Raw genomic sequence first — 23751 nt, forward strand, 5'->3', positions numbered from 1 at the left:
TGTCAGGAAAGTATTATGCCGGTGCTATGACAGCTTTAACCTATACAGCTCTAAGTGACCCTGGCCCAAGGTATCTCCGGGGCCATCTTCAATCCGAAGAAAAATCTGCCATCAGGTAGAATTACATTGCAAATACACAGTTTTCAGCAGTAACTTGATGCAAGCTCAGCCTTCTGTTAGATGCAAAACTCTTATTTAAATTTATGCTTCCTCTTGGGGATTTTCAGTGAAAAAGAAAAAAATTCAAGATCTAAGCTGATCACTTCCTTAAAATATCTAAGGCACTAAAAATAATATTATTCATTTGTCTGAATTTGAATACAGACATGGGGCTTTACTAAATTCATTTCTGCAAGAAAATGTAGTTAATTTAGGTTGTGCTAATTCAATGGCTTCTTTTATACAGTCCTTCTGTTGATGCAAATGTCAAAAAGAAAGATTTAGAAGTTTACCCTATCAGTCAGACTCAAGTGCCCTCTGGCAGGGAGGCTGTAAACATTGCGTGTGCCCAGCACACGTCATCAATCAATGAATTAGAAAAACCGCAGGATGAGCGAGCACTAGGATTTCTGAAACCATCCCTGGCATATCCGTCTTCAGAAAACAGAACTCACAGGCAAATAGTACTTGTCCCATTAGTAAGTGGTTAAGTACCACAAAACTGGGCTCTTTTTCTTAAATTTCAGGCAAGGCAGACTGCACTTCTTTGACTGAGGACTATTTCTGAGGCCACAGTTTAAAATAATAATACTTCTATTAAAATATTTATAGTTCCTCCCCCAACTATTTTAAACGTTAAAATGCAAAAATAAAAGAATAAAATGCAACGTGCAAGTTGTACTGGGGTAAACAGCGCTACGCAAAGCACCAAAAAGACACTCCGCGCCCGTGCAGACCATCCTCGTTCCCTGCCCGGCCTCTCGTCTCCGAAACGTCCCTCTTTCGGAGCCTGGTCAGTTCCATCCAGCTACCGCTCCCTTGGTCCCCCCGACCCCTCTGCTCTTCCTCCACACGTCGTGCTGCTATGCAGCTCCCATTCAGTCACTCATTCTCTCCGCTGGAACAGCCTCTTCTGAACTCCATCCACGTTCACCCGTCGCCCATTCGTTCCTAGCCCTTCCTACCAGCTGTTCTCCTGTACCACACACCCACTTCTCAGGTACCCCATCTCCACTGCATTCAGCTTACTTTTGTCCTTTCCTTTTAACGTGGCCAACTCTCATGTAACAAAGCGGGCAGAAACATGCTATTTTTCACTTTTTTTTCGATGAACATTCCTCGCAATGGATTCCACACCAGCCTCTAGCATGTTGCACATTTTAACATTTCTCCATCCATTTTCCTGTCTTTAGTAACATTCTACCGAGGTGTACACATTCATCTACTTGTTCTGCTTTTTTCACTGCTTAAGTGAAAAAGGTGCAACTGTTCGTGCCATTTGCCCTGTCATACAAAACTACTTCGGTCCCAGATACCCTCGTTTTCCGATCGATGTTCCTTAATACATCATGCAATGGGTCTAACATCCTCTGCAAGTCATTGGGCTCCTCAGCCAACAACAGAGCCACATCTGCATCCAGAAGCACGTGAACATCCATCTTCCCAACGAGGAGGCTTCTGATGTCTCCACAAACCCTCCTTACATGCCAGCAGATTCACGTCTTACTCTCTGCTCAGAGCTGAACTCTTTGCTGAGGGTTTCACTGCTGCGCTCAGCAACCAACCTTCAGTTCCCTGCACAAAACTCTCTGCAGTTCCGTTGTTCACTTTACACTGTCTCTGTCACTTTCACTTCTTCAGCTCAGTTTCATGCCAAATCCTTTCTTCGCTTTTATTTCTAATGCCATTCAGTCTGCTGGAGGTCCCGTGCCAGTCCTTTTCACCCACTTCCCAAGCATCTGGATGTCAGTACAGACCCTAGAGTTCCTACTTTGGGGGATGTGGCAACATACAGGATGTTGGCTTGTAAGGTAGGAATGAAAGCTTGTATGGAACGCTGTGATGAGCTGGGGTTAAAACTGGCTTTGGGTTGTCCTTGGGGCCAAAATAAGATTAACCTGACCTGCAATGGTCTTTATCCTTAGCAAAGAACGGTGCATGCAGCATGAGTAAAACTAAGGATGAAAGCTTGTTCTACCAAAAATAAACAAGAGGGAGGGAGGATTTGTTTCTGTAAAAGACTTAGCTGAAAGTGGCCTGACCTTCTGGAGCAGAGCATACTTAAAGAGAAGAGAAAGTGTACGCTTACTTTGTGAATAAAAGGACTACATTGTATGAATTGGTATCATCTAGGTTGTTGTGGGTGTCTATCAAAAAATAAGTTGGTGATAGCTGTGTGTTACCTTCCAGCGCATGATGACAGTGTAAGAACTGGGGGGAAATTATGCAACATTCTGAATGACAAATATGAAAAACAAAGATGGAATGATCAAGTGAAAAGGACTGTGGTGAGAAAAAATGCAAGATAAATAACAAATGCTTTAAAAGATAAAATAGCAGTGAACATTATATCACAGAAGAAAGATTTGGTTTTTCACAAGGGCACTGGCGCACATCTGGCCGCAGATGTGGAGCATTAATGGCACAAGGTCGGTCCCCGGGTTCTCCAAAGCCTCAGGAGAGAAGGCCCTCTCCCATCTCTCCCTCCTAAGCAGCAGCAGCCCTTCCTGCAGGTCTTCCTTGGGCAGGTCCACCCCTGGAGAGGGAGATTCTATCCCCCGAGAGCCTTAGATGTTGTTCCTTAAAACCCTGAAATCCTACCAGTAGTAGATGGGCAGTCAGGGCCTCTCCCTCCAGACCGGTATTCTTGGATCTCTAGAACATGTTCCAGGCAGCTGCAGTTTCCAAATTGTCTTCAAGCGTAGACCCATATAAAATGCATTGCAGTAGACTGACTGTTTATGGCAGAATGTTTAGGGGGGATCCTGCAAATTCTTCATAAAGAAGAGGCCTAAGGAGAGGCCATAAAGAATGGGTTCAAGAGGTGCTGCAAGAATCAAATCTTCTCCACTGAAAATCATGAAGCAGCTCCAGAAGTCACTCACGATCCCAGGATGGGAACATCCTCAACCCTAAACTTTGGCAGCAGCTGCCCTCAGAGGAAGTAGTCAGGCGACAGACGCATTAAAACACTGGAGGCTGAGAAGTGCGTGCTGCTTCAGTGAATAACCAAGAGGGGCTGATCCTGCAGAAGGTCCAAAGTGCTTCTTCTGAAGCCTTTTTGTAGGTCCTCAGCCCCTCTATGTCCTCCAGTTGGTCTGCGGGACCTCAAATGCTGTTGCTAAGTATTTAGCTCATGCAGTGATGGTTACCCAGAACACAACCATTAGAAATGTCCAGTTATTTTATTATATCCTTTTTATTTAAAAAATAATAGAGCTTTAGAACAGTCTGCTAGCAAACACACATTCATTAATCAAAATACAAGAGTCTTCTTGTATGCATTTTGCAAAATGAGGGATGCATTTTAGCCAACAAGGAGTTTAGCTGTAATTCAACTTCAAGCAAATAACTGTAGACAAACATATCTTCATAATTCCATTTATATTCATACGGAAGTCTTCCCCATATAAACTGGTACAGGAACACAGCTTAATATGAAAGCATTCTGTCCAGGTAGAGCATATGAAAAATTTTTTAGCACTAGTAAATGAATAAAAAACTAAATGATTCATGTAAAATGTTTATACACTTTATGTACACACTAAGTCACAAATTCAAGTCAAAACATCTCCATTCATGACTACGATGACAGACTTAATAAGCTACAGTACAAGATTCATTTTTTAAAAAAAGGAAAACAGCTTAGAACTAATTTAAGCACTTACTGAAATCTGGATTGTTTACAAAAATTTAGAAAACATACTTCAGAGAGAAATACTTCACACAAATTAGAAAAGTCCTTCAACTGCCTTTCGGGAATGACATTTTAAACATTTAATTTCAATCAAAACCCTCTCACTTGCAGTAGAGCTAAAATATGCACAATGGAATCATTTTAGAATAAGGCCTAGAACAAGAAAGAACATCTCTTCTCTGAAGACTCTCCCCATCAGCTTATTGCTTGTCCTTTAAAAAAAAAACATTTTCTCTCTCTCTCTCTCACTCACTCACTCTCCTTGCTTCCTTCTTTTTAAAAAACAATTCCCACTTCGCAAACAGATCCCACGGAGCGAAGCTATCAAAGCGAAACGCCTCCGCCTATGGGTAAAGGTGACGGGTTTTCCTTCACAAAACTCCAGCCGCCTCCTGAGACTTTGCTCTTAAGCCAGGGGCCGGCAGCCTGCCGCGGCTGCCGCTTCCCGAACCGGAAAAAAGCAGGACTCTGCCCGACTCCTGGCTGCCGCAACGTGCGAAGCTGGCATCAAGGTCCTCCCTAGGTTCTGGCTCAGCAAACAAGCCAGAGAGGCGGCAGTTCTGGTAGGCAGACCCGGATCTCGGTCGGTTCCCCTTTCCTCTGTGGGCATGTGCACACTGAGACACGAGGATACTCTTTTACCTCAAACAGGCAAGTTCTGGATCAAAATAATCTCACTCTGTTAAAAAAAAGAAAAGCGCTTATCTCAAGCAACATTAAAAGGGGAGAAAAATGAAAACATGGGGAAATTCTTTGGTTAGACTAACTCATCAGAGTCTGTAACTCTAATGCAAAAATCAAAATACTGCATGTATTAGCCTAATTTTGAATAACTAAATGATTACATTACAGCGTACCCTATTTGGGGAATCATGCAAGAAATGCCTTTGGAGCTCCGTTGAGTCCAGAGGAGGAGTGTGCTCAGTGCTTAAATGCCAAAAAGATGAAGTCAAAATCGAGGGGGGGGGGGCTAGGGGTCCTGCTGTTGTGCTTGTATCTGTTTAATTGCATCGAAAAACACTTTTTTCTGGGGCTCCTTATATTACCTTAGCACCGTCGGATGCAAATGCCAGCCCAACATCCCAGCCACACCTGGAGTCCAATTCCTAGACGGGGGGGAGGAGGAGGAGGCGGCGCGGCGGCTGCTCCTGTGTTCCGGGGCCCTTTGCGGAGGCAGCCCCAACCTTGCTCCAAAAGCGTCCCTCCTTCGGCAACCAGCCCCCGGCCCACCCCACCGCCTCCCCAGCCACAAGGGGGGAGTCGCTGCTGCAGCCGGGCCGGGAGGGCACGGCTCCGGGGCTCCTGCGGGAGCCGAAGCAGCTGCGCGGGGGGCTGCCCTGTTCGGCCCAGACCGGCAAGCCCGAGCCGAGGGTGGCTCTGCCGGCCTCAGTGCGCCAAGCCCCCCCCCCGCCCCCCTTGCCAGGTCTCGCCTCCAGGTTTCCGGGAAAGCGCGAGGAGCGACACACCGCCTCCAGGCACCCCGGGCTGCGTCCACCTCCGAGCCGTCGAGAGGGGCGAAGGCGCCGCCGCCGGGACGGATCCCCGCCGCTCGCTCGCCCGGGCAGCTTCGGAAAACGCTGAGAGGCAACTGGGGGAGCCAAACGAGCGGGCGGGCGGGCAGCTTTTCCGAGCACCGTGGGGGGGCGGAAGCAGGAGCCAAGCGGTCGGCCTCAGACTCGGTCCGACGGAGAAGCGAGCAGCCGACCTCGGGCAACGTGGGGGAGAGGCGGCCCGCACAGGTCTCCATCGCCCGGCAGCAGCGGGCCCCGTCGAGAAACAGGGAGGCTCCCGGCAGGGCGGACCACTCGCCTGGGGCGGCGGCTGCGGAAGCCTATTCAGAGGGGGGCGCTTCACACCGCGGGCGCCCGGGGAGCCTCAGTGCCCCGCGAGCAGCTGGGCTGAGGGCGGGAGAGAGGCCGCCGCTCCTGTCCGGGGCCCCTGAAAGAGCCACCTGACTGGACGGGGAGGGCAGCGCAGACGCCCGTGGGCCGGAGAAGAGGGGGCCCCGGGAACCGTGGCTGCGGGGGACGCTTCGCCAATGCAAGGGCGGGGCTGCCGAGGCGGCGTCGCCGGCTCTCCGCCTTGGGCAACCGCCGCGACGCCCGGCCCGAAGGCCGCTCCGGGCGCGCCCGCCGTGCGGCGGAGGACCTCGGCCTTCCTTTCCGGGGACCCTCACTCCCGGCAGAAGACGTACTCGGTGTAGCTGGTCCAGATCTTGTCGTCGGCGGGGCCGCCCTGCTCGGGGGCGAAGGCGCAGGTGCCGGTGGAGGAGCAGGCGGCCATGCGGAAGCCGGCCTCGCTCAGCCGGTCGAAAGCCTGCTCCAGGAAGTTGAACTTGAGGTAGTAGCGGGCGGTGTAGCGCTCGGGCGGCCGGTCCGGGTCGCGGCTCTCGTTCAGCGTCTCGCCGAAGACCTCCTTGGCCAGCGCCGTCTTGCCGCACACCGTGATGCGGGCCACGCGGCGGAACTTGGCGTCGGCCTGCGCGTCCCGCCCGATGGTGTACGAGCCGCGGTAGCCGATGGTGATGTACCCCGAGCGCCGGCCGCCCCCGCCGGCATCCAGCGAGAGCGAGGCCGCCAGCATCGGCGGGGCCCCCGACGGGCTGCGGCTGGCGGTGGGCGAGGCGGCCGGGGCCGGGCCCTCGGCGAAGTCCGCCTCCAGGTAGCCCAGCCCGGCCGGCGGGTCGTCGGCGCACACCGAGGCGTCGCGCAGCAGCCCCGCGAACCGCGGCGGGGCTGGGGAGGCGCCCGCGGCCGCCAGGCGGCGCACCAGCTCGGGCAGCTGGAAGTACTCGGCTTCCCGGCGCAGGCGGTTGCGCTCCGGGAAGCCCTCGGGCAGCACCAGCTCCTGGTCGCGCAGGTAGTCCAGGATGTAGCGGAAAAGGAAGCCGTCGCGGTCCAGGAAGAAGCGGCCCTTGGCGTCGCGGGGCAGCTCGGCCGCCTCCTGCTGCGAGAAGAGGCGCCACAGCAGCGAGCCGCGCACCGAGAGCACCGTGCCCCGCCGCGTCACGTACACCTGCCCGCCCACGTTCAGCTCCACGATCTCCGGGAAGCCCCCCGACGACGAGGACGCCAGCTCGGACGCCGGCGGAGCCCGCGCGCCGCCCCGGGCGCCGCCGCCGCCGTTGGGGAGTCCGCGGGCGCTGTCGGCCAAGGCCATGCCGGGCCCGGGCGAGCGAGGCCTCCCTCCGCCGCCTGCCCTCCGCGGGGCTGCGACCGTCCCTCCCCTCCTCGGCTCAGCTCAGCTCAGCTCAGCTCGGCCGGCCCTTCCGCGAGCTGGGCGGCGCTGCGTCTCTCCCGCGCCGCTCGGCCCGTCCGCCTGCCTGCGCGCCGCCGGAGGGCGGGTCGGCTCCGCTGGGCTCCAGCCTCCGGGCGCTGCCGGCGAGCCAGAGGACGGGCGGCGCGGCGGGCTTTAAGTAGCGCTGCCGCGCTGCCAGCCAGCGGGAGGAGCGAGCGGTGGAGCCGGAGGCGGCCTGAGACTGACGTCGCTCGGGCGCTTCGCTGCGCGCTGCCTCCTCGATTGCGCGGAGCCGCCGCCACGCCAGAGCGCCCACCCCCCCGCGCCGCGCCGCTGCTCGCGGGGGCGCCGCGCCCGCGCCGATGCCAAGGCTGCGGCCGAAGAGCAGAGCTCTTCGGACGCCGTTCACGCTGCAGCCCCCGCGCCCCTTCGCGCGGGCCGAGGAGGCGCCAGGCCTCGCGCGCCCCTTGGGCTGCTGCGACCCGCTTGGGGCGGGGCTTCTCTCGCTCGCCGGGCAGGACGCGGATAGTCGCCGGGGCTGTCGCGGGGGAGCGCGGAGCGAGCTGGCGCCGCGGAAAAGTTCCTCTCCCCGCGGGGCTGCGACGGTGTGCAGGGCAGCGGCGCGGCTCTCTCTGTCCAGACCGCGAATAGAACCGGGCTCTCCCCTCGTGGTCTGGGCGTTCCCCCCTCCCTCCCCCCCCCGAGGTCCCTTTCCCTGCCTTCCTCCCCCTTCTTCCTGCAAAGAGGCCGGCTGGGGCTTCGCTTTTCATTCCCGGCTGATTTGGACGAGGCGCCCTTGACCGGCCCTTGACGGATGTTTCTCTGGAGATGCTTAGAGCGGCTCCGCCTGCCGCGTTCGCCTCTCCTCCGGCCCTTCCCGGCGTTAACGCGAGCCTTCGGATCCTGGCACAAGCACCCCGGTCGGGCCTCGCCGGCCAGACTCTGCGCGCCCCCCTGCTTTCACCCCGGGAGCGGTACCGCGATTGCAGCATAAACAATCATGCAATAGATGGTAGCGGTAACAATAACAACAGTAACAATACTGTGAACGGTGCGAGATTCTGAAAGGTTCCTAATGGCGTTCGGCCGAGGAGGCTGATAAATTTCAGCAATTGCAAAGAAAGGCGCTGGAACAACGATCTTCCAGATCATCACAATTCAGTTGCCTCTGCGAGAGAGAGGGAGGGGGAGGGAGAGGGTATTTCCGCACATCTTCATTTCTATAACCTTACTTGGGCGTTCGCTGGTAAGGCTGAGGCGTTTGAGACTACCCATGGGGGCAAAGGTCTCAGGGGAGTCCCTATAGCAGCCCAGGTATCTGGGGCAGTCATGCAAACCTGCCCTCCTGACCCGAGCTGGGAAAATCCCAAGGAGGCCGCAGTCCTGTGGCCAGAAGAAAGGCTTTTGCTCTGGGCCAAGTCAGCTCCTCCACCTGGTGCCACCCAGCAGTATAGGGTTGCATGGGGGGTGGCGAGGCGGAGACCAGGCGCCCTCTGAGCCACCTCTAATCATGTGCTCCAAGTTCGGGAAGCAGGGCACTCAGCCATCATGGCATGTCTTCGCTGTCCGAATGACCTTGGGTCTTCAACAAGGGTAGCGGGGGACCTGGGCCAGCAGGGGAGGGGGGAAGTGGGGGAAGCCTGTTTGGGCCTCGTTCCTGGGCTCTGAATTTTTTATTTATTTATTTACGTATTTATTTATTTATTTGATTTATCTCCACCCATCTCCCCCTAATGGGGGACTCTGGGCAGCTCACAAAATCCATTAAAACAATAATAAATATATAAAACATAAAAGTTATACAAAACATTACCAAACAAGAAAAAGTCCAAGAGGCTGATGGTTACCAGAGCTGCAGACGACAGGCCTGAAGGGGCTGCCCATCCCAGGCCAAGCGGCAGAGCCAAGTCTTCAGATTTCTCCAGAAGGCCAGGAGCGAAGGGGCCAATCCCACCTCCGGGGGCAAGGTACTCCAAAGGTAATTCTAAACTCTATCTGCTTGGCTCTGCTAGAGTTGGTGGGTCACAAGATTCTGGTTGAAGACCACGAGACCCCCAACCTTCCCTATAGGTGGGTTGCTATATTATATCCTGAATCAGCTAAAACAAAGGAGAAATTCAGCCATGACCCTGTGAGAAGCATGTGAATGAAGTGAGAGTTTAAAGCTTTGGTCCTCATATACATTCCTCCCTGTGAGTAACTGCCATAGAAGTTAATGGGGGTTTTGCCTGGTTAGATCAGAGTTCACTTTTCACCATATCTGGACTTGGTGAACGAAATTGGCCAGTGGCTCAGAAAGTTATAAAATCCATTAAAAGTTAATGTCGGTTTCAAACAATTAAAATGGCTAGTTAAAAACAACAAACAGCGCTGAAATAGTTGTTTGCTAGGGCTGCGGAACAAACTGGTTTTAGACTGCTCCTCCACTTCATCAAGAAAGGAGCTTTCTGGACTTCTTTGGGGTGGGTGTTCTGCAGCAGAGGGTCTTGGACCCCTGAATCTAGACGTCCCAGGCAGGCTGCCCGAGTGACGCACGCAAGGAAACAGCCCCAATGCGAAAAAGCAGGAAGGAGCCACAAGAGCGGAAGCGCTGTGGCCACAGAGCCCAAGGTGGCCCCGATCCTACGGCTCCAGGGCAGGAAGGAACCGGTGGCTCTTCTGATTCTGTGGAACTGCTGATAGCCCAGCCAGCCTGGCTAAAGGCCGGGCGTGCTGGGAGGTGGGTCCCAGCATCTGGAGAGCCACTGCAGAGCAGACGCCACAGACGTGCCTTGCCAGTGGGTCGGGTGGGTGGGTGGGTGGGTGAGGGTGCTCTCGATCCAAAAGGAGACCCGTGAGCCAAAGGCCATCCTGGAAGCAACAGCAGCAGATTCCAGAAGGAAAGGATGAACTTAGTTGGAGAAGGATTACATTTAAAAGTAAACTCGTGGGTCAACAATTGTTATTGCAAGCCTTGGTTAAGTCAATGTAACAAGTGATACATTTCTCATTTTGATGGTAACAAATGACACAACCTGTGTTAAGTCTGATCGTCTGATTGTATGCTGAGTTTTTGTTCTCCAGTTTGGTCATTTAGGCCCTAGCTTTTATTTTGGCAAACAGCTAAAATAAATGGGAGATACAGATTCCCCCACCAATGTTCAAATTTGCTTGTACTGTAAGAGTTGTTATAGCAATCCTATGCACAAGTGTTCAGAAACAGGAACTGTGGGAGGCTTACTTTCAGGAAAGCACAATTAGTTTGATTTTTCTGCCAAATTTAACCATTTTAATGGATATTGCTAGCATATTTTGGGAGAGAAAGAAATGTAACATATGTATTGTCGAAGGCTTTCACGGCCGGCATACGATGGCTGGTGTGGGTCTTCCGGGCTGTGTGGCCGTGTTCTGGAAGTTCTGTTTCCTAACGTTTCGCCAGCACCTGTGAGCGGCATCTTCAGAGTGTAGGAGCAGTTCTCTCTGTGCCCAGGATGATGTGACCCTTTTGTGGGTATTTATAGAGATCTGGGGGGGGGGATTGGGGGTGTATGGGGGGTTGGGGTGTGTGTGGGGGGGGTGTGGGCTTGGGTTAATGAGTGGCTGCTTGTTTTGGTGTCAGAATACCCCCCCACCATACCCCCACCATACACCCCCAATCCCCCCAGATCTCTATAAATACCCACAAAAGGGTCACATCATCCTGGGCACAGAGAGAACTGCTCCTACACTCTGAAGATGCCGGTCACAGGTGCTGGCGAAACGTTAGGAAACAAAACTTCCAGAACACGGCCACACAGCCCGGAAGACCCACACCAGCCAAATGTAACATACTTAGTAAGGCAATATTTAACTTTGCCCTCAGACTCATTATATTACTTAAACATTATTTTTCAGAAAACATCTTCAATGGTAAATTTGAAAAACAAAGTGATTGAAAAGCAAATTTGCATTGGAATGCTGTTCATTTTTTTATATATGTAATATTTCATTTCAGGTCTACTTTTAAAGGTAAATATTCTGGGTCAAAATGTTCCAGAACAAAATAAAGAACCCCAAATGTCATGCTTTAAAGTCTCATTTCTATTTCTTTTGTGGGGCTAACCATTTTTTAAGATGGGCAAAAGAAAAAGTGAGATGTCTCCTGCTTTTCCCCACACGACAGATCCCAGACACGGAGGCTCTGGGGGCTGCCTAGGTGGGAGCGTGTGTTTCCACAGAGGTGGGCGCTGGGAAGATAAGAGGCGTGGACAGGCCATTGCAAAAGGACCTGCAATTTGGTGCCGTTCCTGCCTTGGAGCGACGGCAACGTGATCTACAGTTGGAGAACAATGTCATCAACCCCCTGCCGTGAACAGGCCACTCTCTGGTTGACATTGATTAACCTACACAGGGTCCGCCCTGGGCGCCTAATGGATCCAGGTTGGAAAACTCCACTTGGGAGTTTTCTGGCTATTGGGTAAGAAGTCCCAAGGGGTATCTAGTTGATCTCAGGGATCAGAGGTGACTAGGCCACAGGTGAGGTTGTCCCTAAGGATTACGGCGGTCTGCTTGGGGTTTTCCAAAGAGTTCTAGGAAGTGAAGTGATTCCAGGTATCTACAGTGATGGTGGTGGAAAAAACCAGGTGAATGTGACCAGATGTGGTTGGGTATCCTCACTGGGGAGTAATCCATGGTGATAACAGCTGCAAAATGGACTTACTTCTCTGCATGTACTGTAACTACATAGTTGTTCGTCACCAGTCTGGCTTGATCCTGATCTTTGTTAGTGCTAGAGGGGGTTGCAGCACCCTGAGAGAGAAGGTCACATCTTGAGGGTCCTCCTGGATTTGTGGCTGTTGCTTGCGCAGCTGTGGAGGGGGGCGGCCAGGAGGACCTTTGGCCAGCTTCAGCTGACGCACCAGCTGTGGTCCATTTTAAGAGGAGTTGCCTTTGCAACAATAACTCGCAGCACCGTCAGCTTGTTGTTAGACAACTGCAATGCAGTTTCCATGGGGCTGTCCTGAAAATGACTCCAAAGCTGCTTTTGATCCAGGACAAAACGGTCCAGCTCCTGACCAGAGGAGAGAAGATCCAGATAGGTATAAAGGTACAAGAAGAGCTAAATTCGCTCTCCAGTTTCTGATCTATTGCAAAATATGGGATGTCTGATTTAGCACTTCTTAAATACGGCTAAGATAGACATCATTAAACATTACTTTATATTACAATATTTGTGGTTTGGAGTTACAATGCTCCATTTTCCATCTATCTTTCAAGGCTTCATTACTGCAAGATTTTTTTTACAGCCTGCATCATTAGTTGCCTGATAAAGCCATGAACATTACAGTATCTTGTGACTGGCAATTTAAGGTGTCAGCTGGCTGAATCTGAATCCCAGTGTAGCCTAAAGGACGTGCATCTTCTGGTGCAACCCAAGTCAAGCCAGCCCCACCTGGCATAGCTTCCCGGGGTCAGAGCCATTGGCCAGGTGCTCCACCTGGCCGAGGCCACAACTAACAGAAAGCTTTTGAAAAAGCCATCCCATTGGCAGAAATGCAGGAGTCGTGCTAAGCCATGGTGTGACTGGTTGGGCTGTGTGTATTCGATAAGTCATACTTGGGCAAACAGTGGTCCGATGCAAGGTATAAAGCCAATTCTCTGCCACGAAACGAGGGATGTGAGGATAAGAAGTGCTGCGTTTCCTATCTGTCGGATCCACTCCCATGCTTGTGGTTGCACTCGTCATGTGGCTAACAAGCACGCATGAACCAGTTACCTGCAAATACGCGATACATTTATTCCATTTAACTCCAGCAACGGCAGATGCCGCTGTGGCTCCAGGCTGCTTTCTTGGGCAATCGGTCAGGCCGAGCTCAAACCCTCATCCCGGTGTGGCTTTGGGAAGACTTTCACAGCTACCCCCCCCCCCACACACACACACACACACGTTTTGATCCAAATACTCCTTGCAAAGCCTTTGCAGCCCAGCCCTAAGCCACGCTGGCATCTCCCGCGGGGTAGCGGCGAGGGAAGATGATTCTCCATCACCTTAATCCAAAGCAGACCCCTCTGCACGGCGCAGGCTAGAATGACTGTCTTCCTTTCACCTGCTGTCTACTTGCACCTCCCTCCTGTACCCCCCTGAAGGAAAGTTCTGGGAATACTTTTAAAGGCCAAAGCGTAAAAGGGAGTATTGCCAGCGACACCGGGGTGGGGGACGCGCTTCTACTCCGGGGCCTTCCAGCACCTCTTGCCGCCTTTGGGCGACGCAGCTGGCACAGCCCGTGCTGGAAGGGGCTCCCATCAGGTGCCCCCTTCCCGGGAGAAATCTCCTCAGGGCCCAAGCAGGCAAGCTGGGCTCTCAGGAGGAGGCGGCGCTGGGCGGCCCTCCAGCGGCCCTTCGGGAACGAGTAAGTAGCCACACCGGGAAGGCTCGACGCCTTCGAGTCGGGTCGGCAGAGGCGTGGGAGGGCCGTCGCCCTCTCCCGGGAGAGAGGAATCCGGCCTGGCCAGCAGCGCTGAGCGCCCAGGGAGCCCCCGCACCCTCCCCGCGAGCGCCCACCAGGGTCTGTCCGGCTTTGCTCCCTGACTGGCCAGCCTCGGCCAGGCGCCGCCCTCGGCTGAGGAACGCCTGCAAGCGAGCGGCCCCGGCTCCTTGCCCGCACCCCTCCCACCCTGGCGGCTGCTCTCTCCTTTGACAGGCCTTGCTGCCCGGGAAAAGGCGCCCTCCAAGGCAGCCGCGTCGGTCACCAGGCGGGGAACCGCTTGTCCCGGTCGGAGAGAGCGCGAGAGAAGCCTCGCCCTCCCGCGCCAGCCCGAGCTGTCCGGGCCTGAGCGACCCGGGCACTTCCCTACCGGGGGGCGGCCCATCTCCCTGCCCGGCGCCGCCCGAGGCGGGAAGGCGCTGTCTCGGGCTTTGGGCCGCAGCCGGGGGGGGGCGGCGGGGGGCGAGGAAACTGCTCTGAGGAGCACTGCCGGGGGTCCGTCCTCCGCCGGGGAGGCTGTCCGGGTGACCTGCGGAGGGAGCTGCGGGTCCGCTCGCCGCGCTTTTCTTTTTTCCTTTTTCTTCCCCGCCCCTCAAAGCCGCCTCTTCGTGCTGAATTCATGCGGTAGCAGCGAACCTCCTTTTCGTACCATTTGTTAAAAACGGCAGTGCTTTTCTCCTTCTCGGTGTCGGAGAGAGGGGCCGTGTTTTTAGGGCCTGCCTCGCAGCTGCGCAAGGTGTGTGACAACGTCCCGGGCAGCTCCACGCCGCCCCGAGCCCAGCTGGGTATCTGGCCCTCGGCCTCCGGCCCCGGCAGACCCGCGTGCCAGCCCATTGGGCGCTTCCGGGAGAGGAGGGGAGTTGGAAGCCCTCCCCCCCCCCCCGCTAACCAGAGATTCGGTTTGCTTCTCAGGCGCGTTCAGGCCGTTTTCTGCTCCTGGTTTTTCCTCGCCGGTGGCCGGGGCGCTGCAGCAGCAACTCCTGCGCGTGGGCGGGGAGGAGGGAGAAACAGCGACAGGCGCTCCGCTGACTGTCCTGAGCGGGACGCGCGCCCGGACTTCCCAAAGCCTGCCAGATAAATGTCGCCTTTAGAGTAAAACCAAGCAGCAGCACACCCCAGACGTTTCCCGGAGGGGGAGGGTTTAGAGCCACGTAGCCTCAAGCGAAACCCGGGGCCGAGCTCAGGAGACTTCCCTCAATTTGCCCCCTGCCTGCCGCCCCCCCGGAGGGTCGGGGACAGTGTGGTTGTGTGGACTAGAACTGCATCGTGCTGGTGCAGGAAATGGGTCAGTGTGCAGGTTGGAAGCATTTGCTGCAAACCGCCCACTTTGGGGCTCAGGACATGTTGCCGCGGGAGGGGAGGGGGCGGGAAGCCGAAGATGGAGGGAGAGCAGGATAGGAGGTGAGGAGGGCAAACCAGGGAAGGAGGGCGAACAAGCCATCACAGAGTAAATCTCTGACTGAGAGCAGCGCCTGGGGGTGTCCGCTGCGACAGAGCAGAGCCAAAGGGGCTGGCAACAGGCCTGAGTCCCTCTTAGTTATTACAATCCACCTCTTTTTCCTGTCCCTTCTGGAAAAGGCTTTCCAACTGTTTATCGGCGGGAGTTGGTCCAACTCTTCCTTTCTCCTTATTCAGTGAAGGAGAGTTACTTTTCGTACCCTAGTAAGTGGCGGGCTGCCCCACTTGGGCTTGCAGTAACCTGGATCACCACAGATGGCAGCAAAGAGAGACGCTTTTGCTGCCTCCCCTGCTTGCCTGGGTTTTTGCTGGCCACACCAGATAGCCCAAAATAAGTGGCCGGTGATTGTTTCTCCACTTCCCCCTCAGACAGGTCGGAGAATTAGAGTCATCACACGTTACGTCAGGAAGAGGGGTTTTTCCGTGTGTTTGGGCAGGAGCGAATTCCACACTCGGGACGGTTGCGGCATCCTGGTATCAACCCGGTACTTGTCTTGTCTGCCGTGCGGTCGAAGTTCTCCCTGGTTAGCTGAGGCGCCCTTCTCTCCAGCAGGAAGTGCAAGAGCAGCACGGCCCTTCACTTGCAGCCTTCCTGGCCTGGAAAGGCCTTGCTGCGTTTGCGGCAGCAAAAGATTGGACGGGGCCGTTGAAGGCAATCACCTGCTCATCCAGCCGTCGGGAGAGCGGGCTGGCCGGCCTCAGGGTCAACGAGTCCACCTCCGTGGTAATGGGGTCCATCCCTGAAGGACTGTTCCCTCTAGGAAGTCTTTTTTTAACATCATCCAACCCATTGCAGAAGACTTAACAAGTCAAGAGAGATTGAACAGAGGAAGGAGTAAGCCGTTCAACAATTTTAAAAATGTGCAGTGCAGAAAACCAAAACAGCAGCAAACAGGAGAAAAGCTGGTGATGAGCTACACAGAGCAGGAAATAATCAGAGGAATCTGCTTTCATCCAGGAAGGCTGATCCAAAGGGGCAGTCCCCAAAATATAACCATTGCTTTCCATTTCTTCCTGCACCTCATCTCCACCCCGGTTGTCTGAAAAAATGGATTTTCTAAGAGGGTCACCACTAGCCTGACTAGGGAAAGTTGGTTAAATCTTGCACAAATCTGGATCACACCAGCCAGTGTGGCCAATCGCCAGAAATCAATTACTCTGTGAAAGAGCAATACCTTCTGGGCTTGTGATGGGGACGTCATCCTTTGGGAGCATTAATGCTGTGGCCTTGCTTTATGGTTCATTCGTATGTGAAAATAAAACATATTTCATAAAACACTGCTAGTCACAACATCAGTCTGTCTACTAAGAAACCCTTGAACGATGGAGCTCTCACTGCTCAGAAGATCAAAATGTCCCTTTAGAATGGGTGAATCCAGACTTTCTTATACTCAGATTAGAAAGCCCCTTTGCCTTTCAAGAGTTCTATATAAAATGGGGCTCAATCTAGATCCGGCCGGTATTTAGATGTCAAAAAAGAGATCACGCACAACCTTCATGTTTTGGCTCTGGAAAGGCTTCAGGTTTTGTTCCTATAGATGGGATGACGACATTCATGTCTTGGAATGGACTTTTCCAGCACCACCTGGCCTGCGAATCATTTATTTTGGAGGACATGAAAATGAAAGAAGAAGCTGGGAAGGAGTAAGTTCCAGCAATTTTCTTACATTATGCAACCTGACAAGTGACACTGATCAACTGAGGTGAAGAAACTCATCCTTTCACGTTGAATGGAGTTTCGCAAACGCTTACGGGAAACAGTTATGTTTGCATCTGTAGAGGAGAAATGCGGAAATTGTTGACAAGACAGTTTGGAAGAAGAAGAAGTAGTAGTAGGGTGGGTCGTGGGAAATGAGAGGAACGAATGGGTTTGGGGCAAGAACTGTCTAATTCTCCTTAGAGGAGTCCCCAGGGAGGGGGGTGAGATGGCTCTCTGAACCTCAGGGAACATGTGCTGAGTTTTGTCCCCGGCACTGATGAACGGATCGTGCTGGTTCATGACCATGATAAGGATTGGTTTGGCTTGATTCAGTTAATGAGCTGGGGGCGGATTTTGGGCCTCCTGCTTGAAGCAACAACGCCTCTGCTCACCTAATGCACAGAACGTAGCTTCTGAATTCCGGGTTCTCTGCTCCAGCTGTGTTCTTTCACAATACACAACTGGCCCTGGGGTTATCTGGGGATTTCCGGCTCCCTCCCTCACCAGACTGCCTTGTCATCCAGAAGCATGCCGGCTTGACCCAGCACGTGACTTGCGGTAACTCGGGCTGCTGCAATCTGGGCCCTTTGGAAGACGGAAAGTTGGAGATGTTGAAAGGCAAGTTGGGACTAACTGCCCCATCACTCCTCCTCGAACGTATAAAAAGAAAGGGCTCAGTTCATTTAGCCTCTGCCTCTGGAGGCGCAGGACATCCCATCACCTCTCCACCCCGATCAGAGCTGAGAAACCCGCAGCATCATGTGGGCCAAGGTAAGTCCTTCAGCATCTTCCTCCAAGAAGGCAGCCATGGATGCTCCAGTTGAAGCAGAGGGAGAAGGGGGAAGGTTGGGCTGCAGCTTAGGGAGCTGATGGACGTGGGGCTTTGTCCGCTGAAGGTTGCATCCCAATCCCTGGTACCTTTCGAGGAGGGTCATGTAACAGAGTTGGTCAAAAGTGTCCTTCGGGGCCCGAGAGGCCCATCAGAGGTCAGAGAGGACAGGCTGAGCTGGGCAAAGAGGGAAGCAGCTTCCTCTGTTCCAGCCGGCACCCGTAGGGGCCAATGTCAACATTACGGACGTCTGGCTGGGGGTGCTGTTGGCGTGGGCCAGGCACCGGACCCCCCCCCCCCGCAGTTAGAGAGGGGACGGGGCTGCCTGCCTGCCTGCCTGCCTGCCGAAACCCCAGGCCCCATTTCTTTCCTTTAGTCTCACTGCTCCGTGATGCCAAATGGAGTTGGAGGCTCTGGGAGTGAGACTATCAGAAGCAAAGGATTTGCCTGCCGACAGTTCTCTGATGAAAAAGTGGTTCTGCTCCAAAGGGGTGGCAGGTGAACAGGGGGGAAAAGCGAGGGATACCAATTTGCATCTGTGAAGACCAGTCAGAGGAGATCAGGATCTGGATGATTTGGAGGAAGTGGGGCTAGCGGGGCAAATGCAGCTGTCACTGTTTGGCTTCTCTTTGCCAGAATATTACTGGAAACTTTGCTCACGTGATCCATGGGTTGAATGCAAGCCACCTGACTGACAGAGTCATTCAACGGAGCAAACGGATGATTCTGGATACTCTCGGAGTCGGGCTGGTGGGCACCAGAACCGACGTCTTCCAAAAGCTAACCCAGTACAGCAAGGTAGGAGGATCTCAAAGTACTAGTCTAATTCTTGGGAGATGCAGACTTGCCTTTTAGGCTGGCCTGTTATCAGAAAGGTGACAGCCCTGCATTTTCCCACTGATTATGATGATGATCACTATACAAGGTGCCCTTTTCCCGAAGCCCCTGACCCCCGGGTCCACCTGAAGGGGTAAATCAATTCTCTATCTGATGATTCCTCCTCCTGGCTGGGCCAGGCGCGGGAGAGATGGTGCCTACCGGTGTAATGCTGCAGCCCCTTCCTCAAGCAAGGGAGCCCTGCGGGGAGTGAATCCTCCCTGGGAGACTCCATCCCAGATAGCCTGAGCCACAGTCAGATCTACTTAGCCTGTGGATAGGAGGCTACCAGGAAATGCCAGCACGCTGGACTGGGCCGGGAAGTCAAAAAACCTAATGGAAGAAGTCCGTGGGAAGGGAATGAGGAGGCCATGTCCATACAGAAAGCAGGAGCTGACCTTGACTGTAGACTTTCCTTCTCCTCGCTGGTCCCCAGTCCTTTGGGGCAGATATGGGGATGGGCTCATGGGGAAAGCAGATCTGCTAGGGGTTGGATGCCCCTTAATAAGAACTATCCAATAACATGTGGCACGATTCACGTGAAATAAAGTAGGGATAGATACAAGGCAGACATTATATCCTGCCTGGTGGGGAGCTGGATTGACCCCCAACCCTGAAGGAGAACAGCTGAACCTTCTTTCTCTCTCCCTCTCTCTTGACCATCCACTCCAAAATATGCTTTTTGACATACATGTTGAACTAGCAGCTCAGGATGCTGGCTGGGGGCTCCCCTCCGCTCCCCTCCCCATGGCAATTTGTGAAAATAGAAGATGGAGACCGAACGAGAGAGCCAACACCCTGGCTTTGTCGGCCTGTTAACCTTTTGCAGCTTTTCAGCACAAGGCTTCTCTCTGAAGAAGCATCGCTATAAATGAGTCCAGTGCAAACCCAACCATATGTCCTAAGCATAACATCTTAGGTTGGAAAGTGCCAGCCTTGACACCATGAACCCCAGGCCCCTGCTCAGCACAGGGGTCTCAATCAAAGTGTCTCCGCTTGAGCCCATCCAACAAAGGAGAGCCCCCGCCCCGCCCCATCCCGCCCCACCCCACCCCCCGGGACATGGGTTCCACTGTCCAGCAGCCGCCTTTGGCCAGTGTTCGCTGCCCCTTGGCTGAGACCCATGAGTGGGAGCTCTGCGCATGAGCGGGTGGGGCAACCTCTTGGTGTCATGAGCCCAGGGAAGGATAATGGGAGAGCAGCTGTTTTGTTTCACATGCCAAAGTCCCTCATAAGCAGGATCGGTGATTCTTTCAGATCTACAGCTCGGATTCATCCAGTTCTGCCTGGGGATGCCCGGCTCTCAAGCTTCCTCCGCTCTACGCAGCCTTGGTGAACGGTGTGGCGGTGAGCAACTCGGGGAAGGGGAGACTCGATTCCACCTAGCGCTTGGGAGAAACCTGCCACCCACCCGAATCAGTCTGCTCCAAAGGGGGCCGCGCTGGGATCCGAGGAGCTCAGCCTGGCTTGTTTTTTTAATGGGGCCCACGTAGGCTGTGAATCTGCTCTGCCACCCTTTCCTTTCCGTCTTCACCCCTTCAGACTTATTTCAGGCTGTAAACATGGCTGTGGGGAGTGTCGCTTTGCAGGTGAAGGAAGCGGTGGCTACTCCTCAGCCTTTCAAAGAGGGTATGTTTTTGATGTGTGCAGTTATGGAAGAGCAGGATCTGGGCCACTTAGCAAACCTTCCATAGAATGAGTGTAAGACGTGTGTGTGTCTGTGTGGACGCACATGGACATGCTGCTGCAACAAAGCCCTGTGTGCACAGACAAAGCACGCCCTACCTGTCTGAGTCGGTGTTATTTTATCATCTTCCATCCCAGCTCAAGGTGACCTGTGTGGGGGTCGTCCCTAATTTTGCCCCCCCGACAAGGAGCCTGCAATGCGGGCTGGGCTGAAGACGGCCTGAGGCTCCAACCCTGGGTATGCATTGGAGACCACTGTGCAGGCCTCACGTTGGCAGTGTTAGGATCCCACAGTCAGGACTTGGGTTATAGGGCAGTGAGGTGGTCCTTGACTTGTAGCTCGCACCACTGCACCCAGCATTTTCCTTTCAGGATATCTCTTAGAAAGAGAGAAAAAATAGGCAGGAAAACTGCACCAGGCAGCTGGATTTAATTAGGCATCTGTTCCCTAGAAATTCCTGACGCCTGTCTGTGCTTCGCTTCACCACCGCCGTGGGTGGCCCCGGAGAGAATGCCTTGCCCTGGCAGGTCTCGGCCCTGAAGCTTTAGCTATCTCTATTTCAGCAGTAGGTGAAAACGCAGGCGAGAAGGCGGAGGCCTCTGCTCCAGCCACAACTCCCCTGACTCCGGAGCTCTTCTCCCTCTGCCCCCGACAGATCCACTCCATGGACTTTGATGACACGTGGCACCCAACCACCCATCCTTCGGGGGCAGTGCTGCCAGCCCTCCTGGCTGTCGCCGAAGCTGTGACTGAAAAGCAAACGATTTCTGGCTGCGACCTGCTTTTGGCTTTCAACGTTGGGATTGAGGTGCAAGGCAGGCTGATGAGCTTTTCCAAGGAGGCCAGCGATCTTCCTAAAAGGTCTATTTAAAAAAAAAAATCTTGTTCTGAAATAGGAGAGAAGTCATTAAGTTGTCAGGCCAATGGGTTCAGTGGGAAAGCTGGGAAGGGGAGTACTGTGGGCCCTCCCTTGTGGGGGGAGACCCTTCCCCACTCACAAAATGCAGCTTCAGTGGTGCAGCCTGACAAAAAGAAAAGTGGGGAGGGGGGAAGGAAAGCCAGGTGGTCAAGAACCTGAACGGGTCGGACTCATGAAATAAAGTCTAATCAGGCTTGTGTGGCTATGTTTGATCCAGTAATGAAATCTCGGTCCAAACAGTGTTTCATTTGGCAAGATTCCTACCCGCTTCCATACCGAGTAACAGAACAGCTCTGACTGAGAAGGAAAAATTCTCTGTGGAGTCCTTGGGGCTCCCTGAGCTTGGTTGTTTGCCTGCAGACGTTTCATTACCCAACTAGGGAACCTCACCAGCGGGAGGGAGGGAGGGAGGGAGGGAGGGAGGGAGGGAGGGAGTGTGGGGTTTGCTGCCTGTTGATATAGAGTAGCTTCCCCTACCAGTGCTGGTGGGGCTGGGGTTTCCTCCTGCATACATTCTTACATAAAAGAAGGAGCTTGTGAACAGCAAACACTTGACAGGCGACCTACCCAGGAAGAGCCTGGAGATGCCATCGAAGGTTAATCAGGGTGGAGGGGACACGGAAGCAGAGGGACGTTCTCCAGAGCGCCCCGAAGCCTCCAACTGAGTCAGCGAGCAGCACTGAGTGCAGGACTGCCAGAAGCAGCAGTGGGCTTTTCAGAAATGTTTCAGTCTCTTTGGAGACTCATATTTCTTCCTCATCAGTGTAGAAACTTGGGATTCTGATCTGGCACAACGTTGGTGAATTAGTTTGCACTGGTGTGAATAAGGATAGCAAACTTAAGCTAGCCAAAACAATGGAGAATTTTAGGTGTGAGGCAACCAAGCTATTTAGAGTAGCCATTGCTTGCAAAGGATTTTGTGGGATTATTCATCTATTCATATAAAACATAGGATCATTCATTCATTCATTCATTCATTCATTCATTCATTCATTCATTCATTCATTCATTCATTCATTCGCTTATTACTTATTTTTGCAGACACACGCACACACACAATTTCCAGATTGTCTTATGGTGGAACACACTAATAGTACAAATGCAGATAACAGCCGTACTGAAATAACACAAGAACCCTAATCCTTAAACCCTTTGGACTTCTGGTGGGAAGCTGTCCCACAGGTGTCCGCCTCTGACAAAAAGCAGGAGTTCCCACTTTCCCATGGGAAGAAATGAGCTCTTGCCAACTTCGTGGGTTGTCTGAAGTCAGCGGGTCTCTCCCCACCTGAAGGCATCAGCTGGGTGTCAGAAGCCGGGCGCTCACCTTGTTCCGCCTTCGGAGCAGAGAGCCAGCACTTGCCGCTCCATTGCTCCTTCTGCCACTAACGGGTGCCGTCTGGACTCTTCCAGGTTCCATCCCCCCTCCATCCTCGGCACCATGGGGAGTGCTGCGGCCACGGCGAAGCTCCTGCGCCTTGACCAGTTCAAGTGCAAGGAAGCCCTGGCGGTGGCTGCCTCTTATGCCGGTGCCCCACTGGCCAATGCAGCCACGCAGACCAAGCCACTTCACATGGGCAACGCCAGCCGGCACGGTGTGGAAGCGGCCCTCCTGGCATCCCTGGGCCTGCAAGCCAACAAGCTGATTCTGGACCTCGAGTCGGGCTTCGGGGCCTTTTACACGGACTACCTGCCCCAAACCCTGCCCAGCCTGCAGTCCTACTCTTGGCTGTTGGACCAACAAGACGTGGCCTTCAAGAGCTTCCCAGCACATCTGGGGACACACTGGGTGGCCGAAGCCGCCCTGGCGGTAAGGAAGCACCTTGCCCGGAGTGGAGAGTCCCTGCCCAGCGGCCGCATCAAGGCCATCGTGCTTGATATTCCCAACATTGGATACGTTGATCGGCCATTTCCTTCCTCAGAACACGAGGCCAGGCACTCCTTCCAGCTGGCTGCCTGCTCAGCGCTGCTGGATGGCGCCATCTCGGCCAAATCCTTCACGCCGCAGAGCCTCTCCAGGCCAGAGTTGAGCGAACTGCTCCGAAAGACCCGCCTGGAGCATTCTCCGGACAATCTCCCCAGCTTCAACAGCCTTTACTGTGAAGCCAAAGTCATCCTCCAGGACGGAGCCACCTGGGCAGAGCGTTGTGATACCTTCTATGGGCACTGGAGGAAGCCCCTGAGCCGTGGGGATTTGGTGAAGAAGTTTCACTCCAACGCCGTGGTGGCGGTCCCCCGAGAAGTGGCCGAAGGCATTGTAGAAGCAGTTGATCAGCTGGACACCCTGGAAGATTGCAGGGCGTTGTTTTCACTTCTTCAAGGAGCAGAGCTGGCCAAGGGTCAGCGGCAACACAGGAGGGAGACCTTGTGAAGCCTGCCTGCTCCCAGACGGTCCCGCCTAGCCGTGCCTGTTCAGTTTGCTTTTAATTGTCAGCCACAGCCCCACACAGTATTATCCGACCTTCGCTCATTCCTGTCTAACCTGAGGGGGCTTCCTTGTGGGGCAGCTGCTCCTTGAGGGCCAGAGCACCGGCTGGCTTTCCCGTGCGGCAGATAAGACCACTTATTTGCACCTCCTACCTGGACACGAATTGTTCTTCTTGCATTTACGTCATGTATTATCTAAGAGGTGTCAGCTTGTGTGTAAGAGCTGTGGCTTTTCTCAGTGTGCTTATAAATATCCTGTAGTGAGAACCACTTTCATTTTGAATCTTCTCATTTATTTCTGAGATCTTTCTTAGGAACACAGT

The 23751-nt window shown here is 53.8% G+C and overlaps 2 protein-coding genes across 4 annotated transcripts; one reads left to right on the forward strand and one right to left on the reverse strand.

The window, feature by feature from the left end:
* Positions 1-3339: 3339 nt before the first annotated feature.
* On the reverse strand, positions 3340-8261 carry KCTD12 (potassium channel tetramerization domain containing 12). Of its 2 annotated transcripts, XM_088139558.1 has the most exons (2): positions 6051-8261; positions 3340-4535 (listed from the first exon to the last, which is right to left on the reverse strand). In XM_088139558.1, the coding sequence occupies exons 1-2, from the start codon at positions 7013-7015 to the stop codon at positions 4520-4522; spliced, it is 981 nt and encodes a 326-aa protein (XP_087995684.1). In that variant the 5' UTR covers positions 7016-8261; the 3' UTR covers positions 3340-4519. The 2 variants fall into 2 exon arrangements, with proteins under 2 accessions (XP_087995684.1, XP_087995683.1); XM_088139557.1 differs by having other exon boundaries at positions 3340-8252.
* Positions 8262-10853: 2592 nt separating this feature from the next.
* Positions 10854-23699, forward strand: ACOD1 (aconitate decarboxylase 1). 2 transcript variants are annotated; one of them, XM_088139570.1, is made up of 6 exons: positions 10854-14272; positions 15364-17464; positions 18159-18320; positions 19656-19745; positions 20537-20946; positions 22415-23699. In XM_088139570.1, exons 2-6 carry the CDS (start codon positions 17453-17455, stop codon positions 23370-23372), a joined length of 1632 nt encoding a protein of 543 aa, XP_087995696.1. In that variant the 5' UTR covers positions 10854-14272; positions 15364-17452; the 3' UTR covers positions 23373-23699. The 2 variants fall into 2 exon arrangements, with proteins under 2 accessions (XP_087995696.1, XP_087995698.1); XM_088139572.1 differs by lacking the exon at positions 10854-14272 and having other exon boundaries at positions 14990-17464; positions 20741-20946.
* Positions 23700-23751: the final 52 nt, after the last annotated feature.

Source organism: Python bivittatus, unplaced genomic scaffold, assembly GCF_059951505.1.
Source record: "Python bivittatus isolate LINGU-HERP-01145 unplaced genomic scaffold, Pbiv_v1 ctg000210_np1212, whole genome shotgun sequence".
In the NCBI taxonomy this organism is placed as follows: domain Eukaryota; kingdom Metazoa; phylum Chordata; class Lepidosauria; order Squamata; family Pythonidae; genus Python; species Python bivittatus.